This window comes from Pseudorasbora parva, chromosome 15, assembly GCF_024679245.1.
Source record: "Pseudorasbora parva isolate DD20220531a chromosome 15, ASM2467924v1, whole genome shotgun sequence".
In the NCBI taxonomy this organism is placed as follows: Eukaryota; Metazoa; Chordata; class Actinopteri; order Cypriniformes; family Gobionidae; genus Pseudorasbora; species Pseudorasbora parva.
Genome location: NC_090186.1, coordinates 23413899 through 23431403, shown reverse-complemented (window position 1 = coordinate 23431403; position 17505 = coordinate 23413899). Strand labels below are relative to the sequence as shown.

Below are 17505 nucleotides of genomic sequence, written 5' to 3'. Positions count from 1 at the left end.
CCGCCCCAGGAGGTAGTAGCGGAGGGTGAGAACGGCCCACCTGATGGCCAGGCACTCTTTTTCTATGGTGCTGTACTTAGCCTCCCTCTTTGAGAGCTTACGGCTAATGTACAGCACCGGCCGCTCTCCCCCCTCCACCTCCTGGGATAGGACTGCGCCCAGCCCCCTGTCCGAAGCGTCAGTCTGCAACAGAAAAGGGAGAGAGAAGTCAGGGGAGTGTAATAGCGGCCCGCCACAGAGAGCAGCCTTAACCTGGGTGAAGGTGTGCTGGCACGGCTCCGTCCACTGGACCGTATCTGGTACCCCCTTTCTAGTTAGGTCAGTCAGAGGGCTAGTGAGGTCCGAATAATTAGGTATAAACCACCGATAATATCCCGCTAGCCCCAAGAACTGCCTAACCTCCTTTTTGGTCTTAGGTCGCGGGCAGGTTGCAATCGCGGCAGTCTTATCAATTTGGGGACGCACCTGTCCATTACCCAAGTGGAAGCCCAGATACTTTACTTCCACCCGCCCAATTGCACACTTCTTCGGGTTGGCCGTGAGCCCCGCTCCCTCAGCGACCTCAGGACCGCCCTTACATGCTGCATATGCCGCTGCCAATCGTTACTGTATACCACAATGTCGTCCAGGTAGGCAGCAGCATATGTCGCATGGGGACGCAGAATCCTGTCCATGAGACGGTAGCGGGAGCCCCGAACAAACCGAAAGGAAGGGTAACAAATTGGTGTAATCCGAACGGCATGGTAAAAGCTGTCTTTTCTTTGGATAATGGAGACAAGGGGATCTGCCAATAGCCCTTCGTTAAGTCCAATGTCGAGTAAAAGCGAGCTGTGCCCAGCCGATCAAGCATCTCGTCAACCCGCGGCATTGGATACGTGTCGAATTTCGACACAGCGTTACCCTTGCGATAATCCACTGTCACGGTTCATGGATTCCCTGTCTCACTCTTGGGTGCGTGTTGAATGTAGGTGAGGGCGGAGCCTGGGATTGGCTCATCACGCACCTGTGGCTGATCACCTGCACCAGCTGCAACTCATCACCTTCACCCTATTTAGTCTCTCTGTTTCTCTCTTGTCTTTGTCAGAGCGTTGTTGGATGTTTCCCCTTGTGTCTCCGTGTTGGTTGTCGTTTCCCCCTTCCGTGAAACGCTGGATCCCTTCCCGGATTACCTCTACCGATCTCCCGAGTCACAACTGCTCACAGCCTGCCCGTGTCGCCAACGGAGCCTCTCTCACTGCTCCGTCTTACCCGGACTTCTTCTGTGTTCTGAGTTTAGACTTCTGTGACACTATCTGTCTAAATAAACTGAGTTACTTGCAATTGAATCCTGCCTCTGTGAATCCGTTACATCCACGCAGAACCGGACAGAGCCGTCGGTTTTCGGAACTAAAACTATCGGGCTCGCCCAGTCACTGCTGGATTCTTCTATTACCCCCATGTCGAGCATTGCACCCAATTCATCCTGAACCACCTTTTTTTTGTGCTCAGGCAAGCGATACGGCCGGCTGCGAACTTTGCGATTTTTGGAATAGCTCCAAGAAGGCCTCGGGATCGTCTTGTGGCCCCATTTTGTGCAATGGCATGTGGACCGTTGCGCTGGCCTGCCCGGCGGCCTCGGTGCGAGCCTCCTGGTCAAGCCAGCTCCGGAACCTCTCTCCTCCTGCTGGCCTTGGACTATGGCCTGGAACCGCCTTTCTTGGTCGGTCCGAAGGTCCAGCAGGGCTTGATGTTGTTCGCGGTGTAGGACCGCAAGGGATGAGATGATGTCCGCAAGGGGGGTGGAGGATGGATTTTGCATGGCGGCTGCGCGGTCCTACTTCCTTCCCGGGTTTCGGCACCAGTGTAACAAAGTTCGTGGATGGAAGGAAGAGGACACGGGGGTCGGGAGGACTGCTGACACTTTTATTGTAATTATTACTCAAAACACAATGTCCACACACACACACACAGTGTGTATCTTTCTCTTAAACACTCAGGAACAGTTTCACTTCCGGCTTCCAGTAAACTCAGTCTCTCAGGGGGGTGTCAGCAGTCCGTCTCTCTCTTGTCTGCTTCCGTTTCCCCAGGCGTTTTATATTCTCCCCGCGCCCATTACTGAAACGAGATACAGGTGTTATCAATCTGCGTCCAACCCATTCACTTACCGCTCGTCCCGCGGCTCTCTCTCCCGCTGCAGACCTCGCTGAACCACGCCCCCCTTGCCACAATCTCTTTTAAATTTCCCTTACAGACAATGGGGATAGGATATGATGTCTGTGCAATCATTTATTTTTCTTATCATACTCAACACCGTAGCTAAAGAATGTGACCGACAAAAATAGGCTAAATCAAATGCGACATCTGTCACTCAAAATTATAAGACAAAATGCAAATAAACGAAAACTGCTGACTTACCTGTAGGCTACTGCAAAATAAAGTTTTTTTATATGAATGAATGACTGAATGAATGAATGAATGTTGCTCACTGATGAAGGTCCATTACCGAAAGTCTCCTCCAAAGGTTGAATGTAAAGTATTGGCCGGCACAGAACAATTTATCTAGGCTAGGCTATATTATTTATATTAGCCTATTATTATTTTTGATGCAATTTATTTGTAAATTAAACAAATTGCTGTCAATTGTTCATTTTCGTTAACCTGAAATGGCTAAATAAAAGAGAAGTGGTTGTTCTGTAGGCTACATTGTTTATTTTTGTAATGCAAGTTATAATTTGTACATTAAACACAAACACAGGCTTATGTTTATAGCCTACATATATTTTTGTCATGTAAATTAAAATGTTTAAATGAAAATAAATTGGTCTATAGCCTACATTAGGCTACTTAAAGTACTTTTTATACACCAATAATAACCTGTTTAACATCTGAAACAACAGCAATTTAAATTAACAACTAAACCAGAAGAAAACACTTTTCTAAACTGTCATTGCGCTGAGCGGGAGAAGCTGATGGAGCTGGACTGGGATGGGGAATAATGCACAATAGAGACCCTGGTAAGGCCTGAGCAGGACATCATCTTCTGGGATGATCAGGGCATATTTCCACTGTCCGCAGGTTTGCGGGGCTGAATCGGTCGATGGCTGGCATCATGTCATAAAAAGTAGGCTACAATGCGTCTGAGATGATGAGTTGAATAAAATGAGGGGTTTTGTTATTCAGACCTGGCAACCCTGTCCCTTGGTTCGCCCTTTGTGCCGCTTCGTGCACTTTGAAGGCGTGGCCTGCTCTGGCCTTTAAAGTGCATGGCCTTCGAAGTGCGCACCCTTCACTTTGGGACACAGCTAATGTCAGCATTATCAGGAGGAGGTCCATCTTCATCCTCCTTTGCTCCTACTAAAAGAGAAATGTGCTCTGCAAGCACTGATGGATGAAAACATGGGCTTTGTGCAGTGTGACAGTCCTGCTCATGTTAATGTCTCTTGCACTTCAAGAAATCTGTTAACTGATGTTAGAACTTTATTCAGGAATTCCCGAATAAACATTACTAAAGCAAGATGCATTTTTTAAGAATGTAGACAAATATTTCTGGTCATAATCAGTAACAATACAAATCAAATGCAAATAACAAGTACACAAAATAGAGGAAAAGAGTTAATAAAGTAAATGGAGCTGTTCTTGAAATTGTACAAGAGAAGTCATGTCAGGTGCTTCTGTAAGCACAACAAAACTGGATTCGGCTGTACAATCATTCTGGAAAAAATGGTTATCAGCTTATTTTAATTTATCATATAGCGACAATGTTGGCAGATCAGTATTATAGTTTAAACAATTAAATAAGACCTAATAAATAATTGTATTAGGATATTTAGTTGAATAACTTAAATCGAATTGTTGTGTCCCCAACTGAGCAAGCCAAGCCAAAGGCGACAGTGGCAAGGACCAAAACTCCATCAGGGCATGATGGAGACAAATAAACCATGGGAGAAACTGGGCTCAGTCGAAGTGCCAGTTCTCCTCTGGCCTATTAACAAACGGTGTATGATTATTAGTCTGGCAACCTTACAAGTTAGAAATCATATTAGAGATTGATGTCCTGCTGACGAAGGATGAGATCGAACTAGTTCCTCCAGTCGATATGAGGTCGGAGTTCTACAGGCCCTACTTTATTGTACCCAAGAAAAGGGGTGGGTTAAGACCGATGTTGGACCTGTGCCTTCTGAATTTGGCCATGCACAAGCACCCGTTCAAAATGTTAAAGCAGAAACGCATTTTTTCTGTCCACAAGATTGGTTTGCAGCGATCGACCTGAAGGACACATACTTTCATGTCTCTATTCTGCCTCGACATAGACCGTTCCTACGCTTTACGTTCGAGGGGAAGGCATATCAGTACAAAGTCCTGCACCTTCGGGCTGTCTCTGTCACCTCGCTTCTTCAAGAAAGTCGTGGAGGCAGCCACATTGTTCCACTCAGAAAATGTGAAATCTCGATGACTGGCTTATACTGGCCCAGTCTCAGGATCAGTTGTGCAAACACAGGGACCTGGTGCTCCGTCACCTCAGCCTGTTTGGCCTTCGGGTCAACTGAGAGAAGAGCAAACTCTGACTCGCCCAGAGGATCTCTTATCTCGGTATGGAGCTGGACTTGGTCAAGCAGACTGCGTGCCTTACTCCAGAGTGAGCACGGTCAGTGTTGAAGGAGCATATTGCAGGTTAGAGACTCCAGTGAGTCAGTGTATAGAAAAATAATGTAGGACCTAGATTTTCTTTAAAATATACTTGTAAATACGCTAATAAGGCTTTTTGAGTTGTTTTTGTGAGAAAATTTTACTTCCGCATCTAAAAATGCGCAAACCGGAAGTGACATAACGAGAGGGAGTGCGGTGACTTTCAACCATAGGAAAACAATGGATTGCAATGGCAGTTCGGACGCTGTGGAAATTATGTTTATTAATACTCATATGGCAGACCACAGCCATGCAATTATGACACAATAAGGGACAGGCCTAGCCTAGAAATCTAGACGCACCCTAGCGGCAGCAAATTTAATCTGCCTGCAAGTGTCGTCTAGGAACTCTCAATACCCTTCTGAGCTGTATTCCTCACAATCTGGACGGGCCAACCACATCATGTATAGAGTCGGCGGGTGGGGCCATAATGACGACGGCCGAGCTGCGTTTGCGTGCTTCTAGTGAACACAGAAACTGGCGAACGGCGGCGGTCTTTCGAATCAGCTTTAACTGCGATTCTGGAAGACTTGGAGTTAAGCTTTTCTCTGAGAAAAGAACAAAGAACGGCACTGAAGTCATTCTTAAAAAGGTAAGATGTTTTCGTAGTTTAGCCGACCGGATACGGCGAATGTTTAATCTGTCAGCGAGCTCTGCTTCACCTTCATTGCTCTGGTTGGTGTAGCGCTATCCTATCGCGTGCAGAGGGAGTTTGAAAGACAACCGTTTATCCCGCCCCTCGGATTGAGCCCTGTCTGTGGTGAGATTCCAGACCAAACATCTTGATGTGGGTCTGGCTTGTCAGGCTAGGACAGGCCAGGATTAGACAGAACAACGATTAGAGGAGATTAATGGAGTTGTTGTGTGAGGAGAAACAGTGAAAAACAGAGCAGGTGAGAGAGTTGGCGCATAACATTATACGCTAACACTGTGCTCAGATTACAATACTTTGCAGATAATTATCATGTTTTAGGCAATCGCAAAGCTGGTATTTGTCATCTAGGAGTATTGATACCAATAACAGAAACTAATAATAAGTTCAGACCATCTAGCTTAAGTCACACTCGCCGTCCACATTAGACGTTAAAGCCGGGCGCGGGGCATAACGTTACACGGTGCTGTTTTTGCTGTCATACGAGCTCGCAGACAATGTTTTTCCCTCGCGTGGACATTGTGGATGCTCGGAAACAAGACAAACAAAAACAAGACAAGCCGAGCACATTTCTCGCACCTCCCTATCTCACAATATTTTTTAAACATACAAAATCAAAAAAATCGGGAATCGGCTCGATTTTCACCAGCATGGCTGTCCCTTATTGCCAAATCATGCACAACCATGTTACAGGCTAGATCTATGAGTATTATTATGCTATAGCTCAGTTGCTGCAACCATACTCTTGTTTCTGTTGAAAGGGCTGCTGTTCTATGCTTTTCAACAAATCATTTGCACACAAGTAATGTTTTCTATCTATAGCTAGCAGCAACATTGAGTCTCTGTTTTGAGTCTCCAGTCTCTGTTTAATGCGAACGTTCGTGTGTATGTGTTCGCCTGGATCGCCTCAGTTACGGTGCTCAGTTCACACGGTTTCTCCGAGCTGATCGTCTGACAGATCCGTGACCGACCGTCACATCTCCCGCCGCAGCCGAGCCACAGACAGTATAACGTGTTATTGTGATCCTTTATTCACTCATTCTGTTATGGGTTTATTTTGTGCCGATTCACCGTCGATAGTGTGAGGATGTATGACGTTTTGAGTATGTATTTAAGTGAACGATGTATATATATGTGTGTGTGTGTGTGTGTGTGTGTGTGTGTGTGTGTGTGTGTGTGTGTGTGTTTTTACAAACAGCCAACGAAACGGCCACTTTATCTGCTATATTTGTGCCCTTATGTCTTTAAAAAAAATGTAAATCCTGCATTACCTTTTCATATGGCATTTTCATACAAGGTTATATGCTCATCTCAAAAATGTTTTTACCTGCAATATGCTCTTGAACTGCTTGAATACGTTCAAGGGCAGGACAGTGGTCCCACTGAAATGCTTTCGGAGCCTCCGGGGGCATATGGCATCTGCAGCCACGGTAATACCACTCGGATTGCTTCATATGAGACCACCTGGTTACATGACCGAGTCCTGAGATGGACGTGGCAGAGCGGCAAGTACCGGGTCTCAGTGACTCCTTACTGTCGCCAAACCTTCAACCCAAGGTCAGACCCCTTTTTTCTCTGGGCCAGAGTGCCCTTAGAACAGGTGTCCTGGCATGCTGTGTTCTTCACGGATGCCTCATCCATGGGCTGGGGGGCCACGTACAACGGGCTGCATGTTTCGGGTCTTTGGACGGTGCCCCAACTGCGTTGGCATATCAATTGCCTAGAGTTACTGGCAGTACGTCTTGCCTTGGCCCGGTTCAAGTAACCGCTCCATTTACATTTACATTTATGCATTTGGCAGACGCTTTTATCCAAAGCGACTTACATTGTATTCAAGGTACACATTTTACATTTTTGTCAAGTCTTGCTTTCCCTGGGAAGCACATACTGGTCCATTCGGACAGCACTACGGTTCCATGCTCCAGCTCGCCTGCCATCTCCTCCTGTGTAGTCAGAAGTTTGTGTGGGCACTTTGTGCCATTCACATCCCAGGTGCACTGAACCAGACAGCCGACGAACTCTATCGTCAGTGTACACCTCCAGGTGAATGGTGTCTGCACCCCCGGAGCGTCCAGCAGATATGGTACCACTTCAGAGCCACACAGGTAGACCTGTTCACGTCTCCGGACATGACCTATTGCTAGTGGTACTATTCCCTTACAGGAGGTACCTTAGGCATAGATGCACTGGCTCACAGCTAGACCCAGGACCTAAGCAAATATGCGTTTCCCCCAGTGAGCCTTCTAGCACAGACTCTGCAAGGTCAGGGAGGACTTGCTAGTTGTGGCCGCTGCACCCTCAAAGTGTACGTTGAAGCAGTAGCAGCATATCACAACACAGTAGACGGTAAATCTTTAGTTAAGCACAACTTAATCGTCAGGTTCCTCAGAGGTGCGAGGAGACTAAATCCTCCTTTTCTTCCTTGCTCCGGCAGGGTGCCGGAAGGTTAAGCATCAATGGCGTGTTGGTAGGGATCCCAAAAATACAGACTGAAAGAGAATGTCTCGGTTGCATATGTAACCCTTATTCCCTGAAGAAGGGAATGGAGATGTAAATCCCATTGCCAGGTGCTGTACTTCAGCTGAAGGTAGAGTCACTATCTCGGCTCCTCAGTTGAAAAAGTGGTATGCGGTACTTCCGCTTAAGGATTTATACTCGCGCTGCGGGCGGAGCATTTATTTATATAGTGCTTTTACAGTGATGATTGTTTCAAAGCAGCTTCACAATGTTAACCTGATAACCGTCACGAGGACGAGGACGCACTGAAGGTCTCTTTGTTTAAATTAGCTCAAAATTACTATCAGATGTAAGTAATTACCTTGACAAACTATACATCATTAAAAAGATCTAAGACTAAAGTTTAATTTTTTTACCTCTGTTTTATTCTCAAAGTCTTATAGTGACCGTAATGTGTTAATATGTTCCAGGAGTTATGAATATGATCTTGGGCGTCGCTACCTTTTGATTGTAATATGCGCGTCATTTGCTCCCATTCATAAAAAAATCCTCCTTGGTCGTCATGAAGACACTCGACAAAACAACTTCCCTCAGGGCTTTTACTTCAAAAGTGTGCAGATGTGGAGAAATATTGATAGATTCTCACACGTTTGAGTCAAATTTCTATACAGAGAAGTATTATTTATTCAATCTTTATCCAAAATCCGCGGATGTGTGATTATGAGAGCAGTAGGCTGTGATATGCTGTGTTTTCAATTCATTCTGGCAGCCGGAGGGCGCTGGAAAGCTGTACTACTGAAAATTCACCCCATGGGGAACACATGAAGAACAGACACACCATGTGACATTCAGGAAGTATCTGACATATGGACATATCCACACAGCTCCCTGGGATCGTCAGATCGCTATTTTATGCAGATAAACACGTTTTAAGACAATAAACACACAATCGCGGCAATATATGGTTGGTCTGTGTTCTTTATGCCATGTTGGGTGGTTTCATAATAGATGATATTTATAATGCAATGCTATTCCACATAGCTTTTAGCATTGTATATTTTCTGTCAGATTTTTTGACCCGAAGCTATATGAGATCACATATTGTTATATAAAACACTCGACTTATAAATTATAAAGTGATATGAAGCAAGTTTTGAATAAAACATGATTTTAATCGTATAAATTGTTGTTTTGCTGGTGTGCTAAGCTAACATGCTAGCTTGCCCTAGATGCACCTGCCACTGAGTAAATACTTTATTTTTATGAACATTTTCTAAATGTAAAACTACTGAAATGCTTATTTGGACGAAATGCATTCAATAGAGCCTCAGTGAGGGTAAAGTGAGAGGTTTGATTTATAAATGAGGTTTGAATAGAACAGTTTGAATAGAGAATCGTTAGTAATTATAATGCAGACAAAAGAATAATAATTGGAGCCATAACCAGTCCGCAGAAGTGTGAATGCCGGGGAGACAAACTGAATGGGGCAGTTTGCACCTCTAAACAATAGAGGCAAAATAGAGAATGAAAGCTGAGAAGACATGGCAATAAACATCAGTTGATATTTCAGCGATATCTCAAAATAAAATCACATGAAACGATCTTGTAAAACGTTTAATAAAATTCAGAGTTTTAGACTGATCATCTTCAGATCTGAAATATAACATGGTCAGACTTGTGGCTTTAGCTGTTTTGCATTTCTAGATTTCTCCAAGGCCCACTTCAATTTTATTTTCATAAAGATATATCATACAAATACATTTCTAATAACTTTACAAAACTTTGAAGCTTATTATAGCTTTTTTTTATTATAAAAAATATTATCATTTTGACTTTACAGTAAACTGCCAGGTGTCTGCTTTCAAATGAGACCATAATTATGCTTTTAGTGCAAAGGATTCACAAACTGTATTTGTTTTAGTCTGAGTATACATTTCTTAGGATTTTTTCAAAATTTAGAAATCAGCTTAACAGGTTAAACAGAAAAAGTTAATGCAGCCCAACAATCAGTCAATTGATTTGAATAATATACAGTGGGTATGGAAAGTATTCAGACCCCCTTAAATCTTTCACTCTTTGTTATATTGCCGCTATTTGAAAAATCTTTTAAGTATTTTTTTTCTTCTCATTAATGCACACAAACCACCCCATATTGACAGAAAAACACAGAATTGTTGACATTTTTGCAGATTTATTAAAAAAGAAATATCACATGGTCCTAAGTATTCAGATCCTTTTCTCAGTATTTAGTAGAAGCACCCTTTTGATCTAATACAGCCATGAGTCTTTTTGGGAAAGATCCAACAAGTTTTTCACATCCTGGATATAGGCATCCTATGCCATTCCTTCTTGAAGATCCTCTCCAGTTCTGTCAGGTTGGATGGTAAACGTCGGTGGACAGCCATTTTCAGGTATCTCCAGAGATGCTCAATTGGGTTTAAGTCAGGGCTCTGGCTGGTCCATTCAAGAACAATCACAGAGTTGTTGTGAAGCCACTCCTTTGTTATTTCAGTTGTGTGCTTTGGGTCATAGTCTTGTTGGAAGGTGAACGTTCGGTCCACTGAGGTCTTTAGCACTCTGGAGGTTTTTTGTCCAGGATATCCTGTCCTTGGAGCTGAAAAACACCAGTCATCCTGTCCCTGCAGCTGAAAAACACCCCCACAGCATGATGCTGCCACCACCATGCTTCACTGTTGGGAGTGTATTGGACAGGTCAAATTTTTCTCCACACATACCGCTTAGAATTAAGGCCAAAAAGATCTATATTGGTCTCATCAGACCAGATAATCTTGGAGTCCTTCATGTGTTTGTTTTTTTTTTTAGCAAACTTTCATGTGTCTTCCACTAAAGAGAGGCTTCTATCGGGCCACTCTGCCATAAAGGCCCGACTGGTGGAGGGCTGCAGTGATGGTTGACTTTCTACAACTTTCTCCCATCTCCTGACTGCATCTCTGGAGCTCAGCCACAGTGATCTTTGGGTTCTTCTTTACCTCTCTCAACAACGCTCTTCTCTCACGATAGCTCAGTTTGAATGGAAGGCCAGCTCTAGGAAGGGTTCTGGTCATTTTTTGTAACATTGGCCACATCTGTGCCTTGCCACAATTCTGTCTCTGAGCTCTTCAGGCAGTTCCTTTGACTTCCTGATTCTCATTTGCTCTGACATGTACTGTGAGCTGTAAGGTCTTATATAGATGGGTGTGTGGCTTTCTCAATCAAGTCCAATCAGTATTATCAAGCACAGCTGGACTCAAATGGAGGTGTTGAACCATCTCAAGGATGATCCGAAGAAATGGACAGCACCTGAGTTAAATATATGAGTGTCACAGCACATGGTTTAAATACTTAGGACCATGTGATATTTCAGTTTTTCTTTTTTTAATAAATCTGCAAAAATGTCAACAAAAATGTCAACAAATGGCCCCGGGGGTGAATTTTGAAAGACCGTTGTATCGATAAGCTCAGACGTTATCGGTTCTTCTGTCGGTACTTTTGAAAATACACGTGACGAGAGAGAGAGAGAGAGAGAGAGAGAGAGAGAGAAACGACAGAGGACAGAACTAAACAGTCAAACATAGCCTGGTTACACTTTAGATCTGTGATAGTCTGATTTTATTTTAGATTTTGGCTTCCAAAGATTAAAATAATAATATTTATGTCTAGCGCAACTTATGTAATTACCTTTGCAGCAGTAGCCTACGCTGTCATTTCTCCATAAAAGTCAAACGCAATGACAAATCAGCACGATCACTGATTGTTGTAAAATACAGTCTAGCTACTTTTGGTAAATTGTGGGATGCGTTTAATAATAAAAAGAGCGATTAAAAGCACACAAATGTCCGCAAGAGGCTGTTCCCAAGTCGGCGCGTGCGCTCCGAAACAGCCCGCAACGAGACGAGCAAATTACACTTTCGGTTTCACACTCGCGTCTAAACGATCACACAAACATCTATGTCAAAATGACCGGCTTGGAGAGTCTCTTAAACGCAACAGTTGAAGAGTTTTAGTTTGTGTCTAAAATGGACGTAGTTATTATGGATATAGTCGGGAGAAAGTGTAGTGTATCTGCCTATTATCAGTCGCCTATAGAGCTGCACCAGGGTTGCCAGGTTTTCGCAACAAAACCAGCCCAATGGCCAATCAAAAATAGCCCAAAAGTAGCCCAATGGCCAATCCAACTAGCCCAAAACTAGCCCAATACCAAAAAAAATCTATATAAAACACTCCAATACACATTTTATGCACTACACACCATTTATACTAAAAGATAATTGTATAAGTATAAGTAAGTAACTGTATAAGTAATTGTAAACAGTCTATTTTCATAAATAAAATCATCTTACCTTAAGATTGACAGCTGATGAACGTAATGATGAGCTGATGAGCTTAAAAACGTAATGGATGCGGGCGGGAAAATGCAGAATTACTCCAGTGGAAGTGAACCACAAACTTGTGAAATTCATTTCAAATGAAAAATAATGTAAAATAAACATTGCAAGATATTCCTCATTAAAGGGGGGGGGGTGAAATGCTGTTTCATGCATACTGAGCTTTTTACACTGTTAAAGACTTGGAAATACAGTGTTAAAGACTTGTCATACACAGAAGAATTTTCAGAAAATTCTTCTGTGTATGACATTTATTTTTTAAATTATTCTTTACCAGCAACAACCCTGGAGAGCACACATTCGGTTACCATGGAAACGAAAACAGCCGGTGCGCGCCGCAGCACACACACACACACACACACATTAGCGGACAAGCCCAGCAGTGCCACCATACCTCACAAAGTGTGCGCTTATCAGCACAGTTATGCTGATACGATATTGCTTATGTCATCATCCTAGAATCCTTGTTATCATTGGTGGAATATGAATTGGCTAAAGTAAAATATTTATTTCAACAGAACCATTTCAGCTAAATATAACTGATGCAATATGTTAAACCTTTAACCCGCGGAATAAAAAATCAACCCGCGGCAAGTGGTTAAAAGTAGCCCAATTCCGCGGGAAAACCGCGGACTTGGCAACACTGAGCTGCACATCTGTCTTAAAGAGGCAGTGTTGTAAATAAACATGCCGATGAATTACTACGATTTAAACAACCAAATGCAAAGAGAAAATCACTCACAGCTCTTGAATTAATAACTTCAGCTTTAATACGCATTATTTTGGCTATTTATGATAAACTATGCAGTGTTATTTTACTAGAATTCTTCCTGTAATGTAAGCACTGTGTAGGCCTATATAATGTGTATTTTCGTTTATTGTGTGTGTGTGTGTGTGTGTGTGTATGTATGTATGTATGTATGTATGTATATATATATATATATATATATATATATATATATATATATATATATATATATATATATATATATATATATAAATCTCAAAAAGTACCGATAAGAATACCGTTAAAGTACCGGACCGATAAGCAGTATCGGTAAGAGTAGTAATACCGTTAAAATCTTAACGATACCCATCCCTAAAGGGGATACTTTCTGTACCCACTGTAAGTTAATAATGTATTACGTGTATGCCATAGTAAAGATATGTGTTTTTAATCTACATTTAAACTGACAGAGTGTGTCTGCTTCCCGAACAATGCTAGGAAGACTGTTCCAGAGTGTATGTGCTAAATAGGAAAAGGATGAACCGCCTGCAGTTGATTTTGATATTCTAGATATTATCAACTGGCCAGAATTTTGAGACCGCAATAGACGTGATTTTGTATACGTGTTAAGAGCTCACTTAAGTACTGGGGCGGACCAACTTTATTTTATGCTTTCTCCACATTATTCCTCCACACTGTTGTAGACATTTGCATCTGGCCGCCTCCACAACAACACATGATGATAACTTTACCTTAGTACTTCCATACCCAGTCTAGCAATGGAGTGAGGTGAAAAGGAGAGAGATACAATTTTTGTCAATTATAAACATCAATTTATAAACTGTTTCTATTTACTGATGAGACTGGGGACAGAATGAGGTGAGAAATATGCATGATTTGCTAATATAAGCAAATATGTGACTGTGCAAAGAAACTTTACTAACATTAGAAGTAAACTTAAAGGAACATATTAAAATGAAAAGGATATGTCATGACACCTTTAAAACATTCTGCTTTGCATGGAGATCATAAGAATTTTGGTTTTCTTTAGATATCATCCATCACCCAAATCCATTTAATGACTAAATAAAATTGAATCTAAAGTCATCCCTTATGAAATGTTTTTTTTCCATAAATTATTTTAGTTTTCCTTTATTTTTGTCTTGGTTGTTTATTAATTGTGTATAAATGTAATTATGTGTTACCCATTATACATACCATATATGTTCATATGTATTGTCTTTTATAGATGAATACCCACCAGAGTTTTTATATCACTGGCATAAGCAGCCTGCAAATTACCCACAGCCCAACTTTCTGGTGAATCAGCCACTACCTGAGTATGCAAGGTATTTTGATTTTTATGCATTTTTTTTCCTTCAATATATTATGCCCTAACTAACAAACTATTTTTGTTAAATAACAAAAAATAGTAATATCTTGAAAAAACTAAATTTAAAAACTAATTAAATGTCAAAAAATGTATTAAAAAGGAATTGATCAAATAAAAAATTTAAACCGAACAGATGGCATACATACCTGTCAACACTCCAGTTTTTGCCGGGAGTCTCCCGTATTTCACACCCATCTCCCGCCCCCCTCCCGTTTTGTAATTTCTCCCGGAAATCTCCCGTAATTTGTATGGCCCAAACCTCGTTCTTTGAATAATCACAAATGTGTTATTCCAAGGTTGTTCAGTTGCCAGATCTTTTATGTAACGGCGACTCATACAATCGACACATTGCACAAATTTCAAACCCTTTGTGGCGTCGACCTGGCAATCTAGTTGCGCTGTTGATATCTGCGCAGGGCGCGGGAAGTTGAATCAAGCATTATTAGTAGAAACCATGGTAGAAACGAGAGAAGACTCCACTGGTAAATATTTATTTTCTGTAATCCCCTGACTGTTACATTATATGATCATGAGTTTATTCATGCAAATGCTTTTAAACCATTTAAGAGCGACAAGACAAAGAGAATGTGCTGTATGAAAAACTCACACAACGCCCGGTTTCAAGTTCTATTTCGCGCTTTAACAAATAATAACACACACAATTATGCCAATATACCAGTTTTGTTAAGTTTCTTTGTAAGAGCAGCCTTAAAAAGTTAAATAACATCTTAAATGAGTTTAAAGAGGTGTGAGAAAATGAGATGTGTGTGAGATAGGCTACGCATCATGTACGACAGCGGAAGATCTTTTAAAGTGACAGTAACCACTTATAATGACAATGTAAAGAACAAAAGTAATTGCTCACTAAATATGCTCTGCTCTTGACTAAATAACTTTAGTACCTTTAATAAGGATTAATCTATATATAATTCATAATGTATGTAGTGCAAACTGATAACATGTATTTTTCCTACTTGTTAACTTCTTGAGCACTGGTACAAATGAAATGTGAGGATTTTTTTTTTTTTCACTTCAATTTAAAGTAATATTTTTTGAAGCTTAATAAATGTTAGTGTGTTATTTCATTTAAGTGTGAATTAAATATTATTTCATAGAGACATCAGAAGCTGTATTACTATCAGTGATACTGGCCTAAAAAGATAAAAAGGTTCCAATAAACACATTTTTATGTTGTTTCTACATTAATTTGGAGCTAATATACATATTATATATATATGTTTTAATGGCAATTAATTAAGATGAATCACAGAAACAAAATATCAATATAGTTAATTAAAAAACGAAGAAATGTATTTATATATATTAAAAAAAATGTATTAATTTTAGATTTTAAAACATCTGTGTTTAAACACATCTGATTTTATGTTTTTAACATAAAATCCCCCCCGGATTTTGATACCCAAATGTTGACAGGTATGATGGCAAATTTGACCCAAAAATGAGTTGAAACCATTTTGAAAGCATTCTTTGTGAAGTACCAAATACACTCTAAATGTACATGCTATAACTCACAGAGACAATCACAGCATTGCAAGAACATAAGCAATAAAGCAGCCTGCCCCCAAAACAATTGTAATGACGTTCGTAGTTATAGGAAGGAAGGAGGTGGGAACCGGCGAACATTCAACAACTTTTTATCAAACAAAATGAAAAAAATGAAAGTAATGAAGTAGACAAAAAAGTACACAAATAATAAAACATAATCAAAACACAACATAAATTCCAGGCCTGGTCCTCTCTCATCTTGATCTGTCATCGCGCCTCCTTTTATGCTCCCGTCACTCCTCTGTGAGACGAGACCGGTGGGACGTGCAGCGGGCGCACATTAGTTCTCGTCACTGACCCGCTCTTTTATGGTCCCTCGCCTAGCTGCTTGCAACATACCCCAATGCCCTTCCCAGCCTGGGGGCACTCCTGAGATCGCCCTCTATTTAGTTGAATAACTTGGATCATAATTTTTGTGTCCTCAACTGAGCAAACCAAGCCAAAGGTGACAGTAGCAAGGAACCTAAACTCTATCAGGGCATGATGGAGAAAAATAAACCTTGGGAGAAACTAGACTCAGTCAGGGTCTGGTGACATGAAACAGACTTGGCTTGGCAAAACAAACAAAAGACTTGGCTTAACATAAACTCACCGACAGCAGATTACACAATTACAATAACAGACAAAGACACATGGCAAACATGAGGGCTTAAATACACAAAGACTGAGGACTATAGAAGACACACCTGTAAACAATGATTAACCAATAAACCAATGACAACATGACATTGGAACACAAGACAAGGGAGCACATTGCAGGATCACATGACAAACCAGGAAGTGCATGACAGAACATGACAGTGTTCACCAAAACACCCTGTGACACCTGCCACCTAGTGTACTTTAGGGCACAGCGGTCCTCAGTGAGCACACATCTCCGTGTCCACCCGGAAATGTACTGGCACGGGGAAGCTTTTGTGAAAAAAATGCTACAGAGAGGGTCCCTCCCCATAGCAGAGAGTCAAGGTTTTACAGCCGGTACTTTATAATTCCAAAGAAGCACTGAGGGCTGCGTCCCATTCTAGATCTGCGTCAGTTAAATTGCAGTAAAGAAACTAAAGTTCAAGAAACGCTCACGCTGAAACAGATTGTGTCAAATCAGGTCTGAGGACTGGTTTGTCACAAAAGACTTAAAGGACGCATGCTTCCACGTCTCCATCGTTCCTCAACACAGGAGGTTCCTCAGGTTTGCTTTCGGGGGCGAAGCTTACCTGTATCAGGTTCTTCCATTCGGCCTAGCTTTATTTTCCTGCACGTTCACAAAGTGCGTGGATGCAACTCTGGCTCCTCTGAGACTCCATGGCATCCACGTTATCAACTATAGACGATTGACCCATTCTGGCACAATCAAGACAACTAGCGGTTCAGCATCAAGATTCTGTTCTCACTCACATGAAAGTGTCGGGGCTGAGGCTAAATGCCAAGAAAGTGTTTCATCTCCAAAATAGAGTACCACATTTCTAGGAATAGTTTGGGATTCGAAAACCATGAAGGCTCATCTAGCGCCCTCTCGGGTAGAAGCGATTCTTATAGCCATAAATAAGGTGAAGCTAGGCCAGTACCTTACTGTAAAAGTAAGTCACTTACTTTTGGCCTGCTGTACATGAGACCCTTGCAGTGGTGGCTCAAGACCAAGGGGTTCTCCCTGAGGGGAAATCCT

The 17505-nt window shown here is 41.7% G+C and overlaps 1 protein-coding gene across 3 annotated transcripts in view; it reads left to right on the top strand.

Annotated features, from left to right (window-relative positions):
- Positions 1-17505, top strand: part of traf3ip2a (TRAF3 interacting protein 2a) — a 181759-nt gene that overhangs the window by 59972 nt on the left and 104282 nt on the right. For all 3 annotated transcript variants that reach the window (XM_067417395.1, XM_067417397.1, XM_067417394.1), the window contains one exon: positions 14136-14235. In XM_067417395.1, the coding sequence (XP_067273496.1) occupies positions 14136-14235 (100 nt within the window). The remainder of the gene's footprint in view (positions 1-14135; positions 14236-17505) is intronic.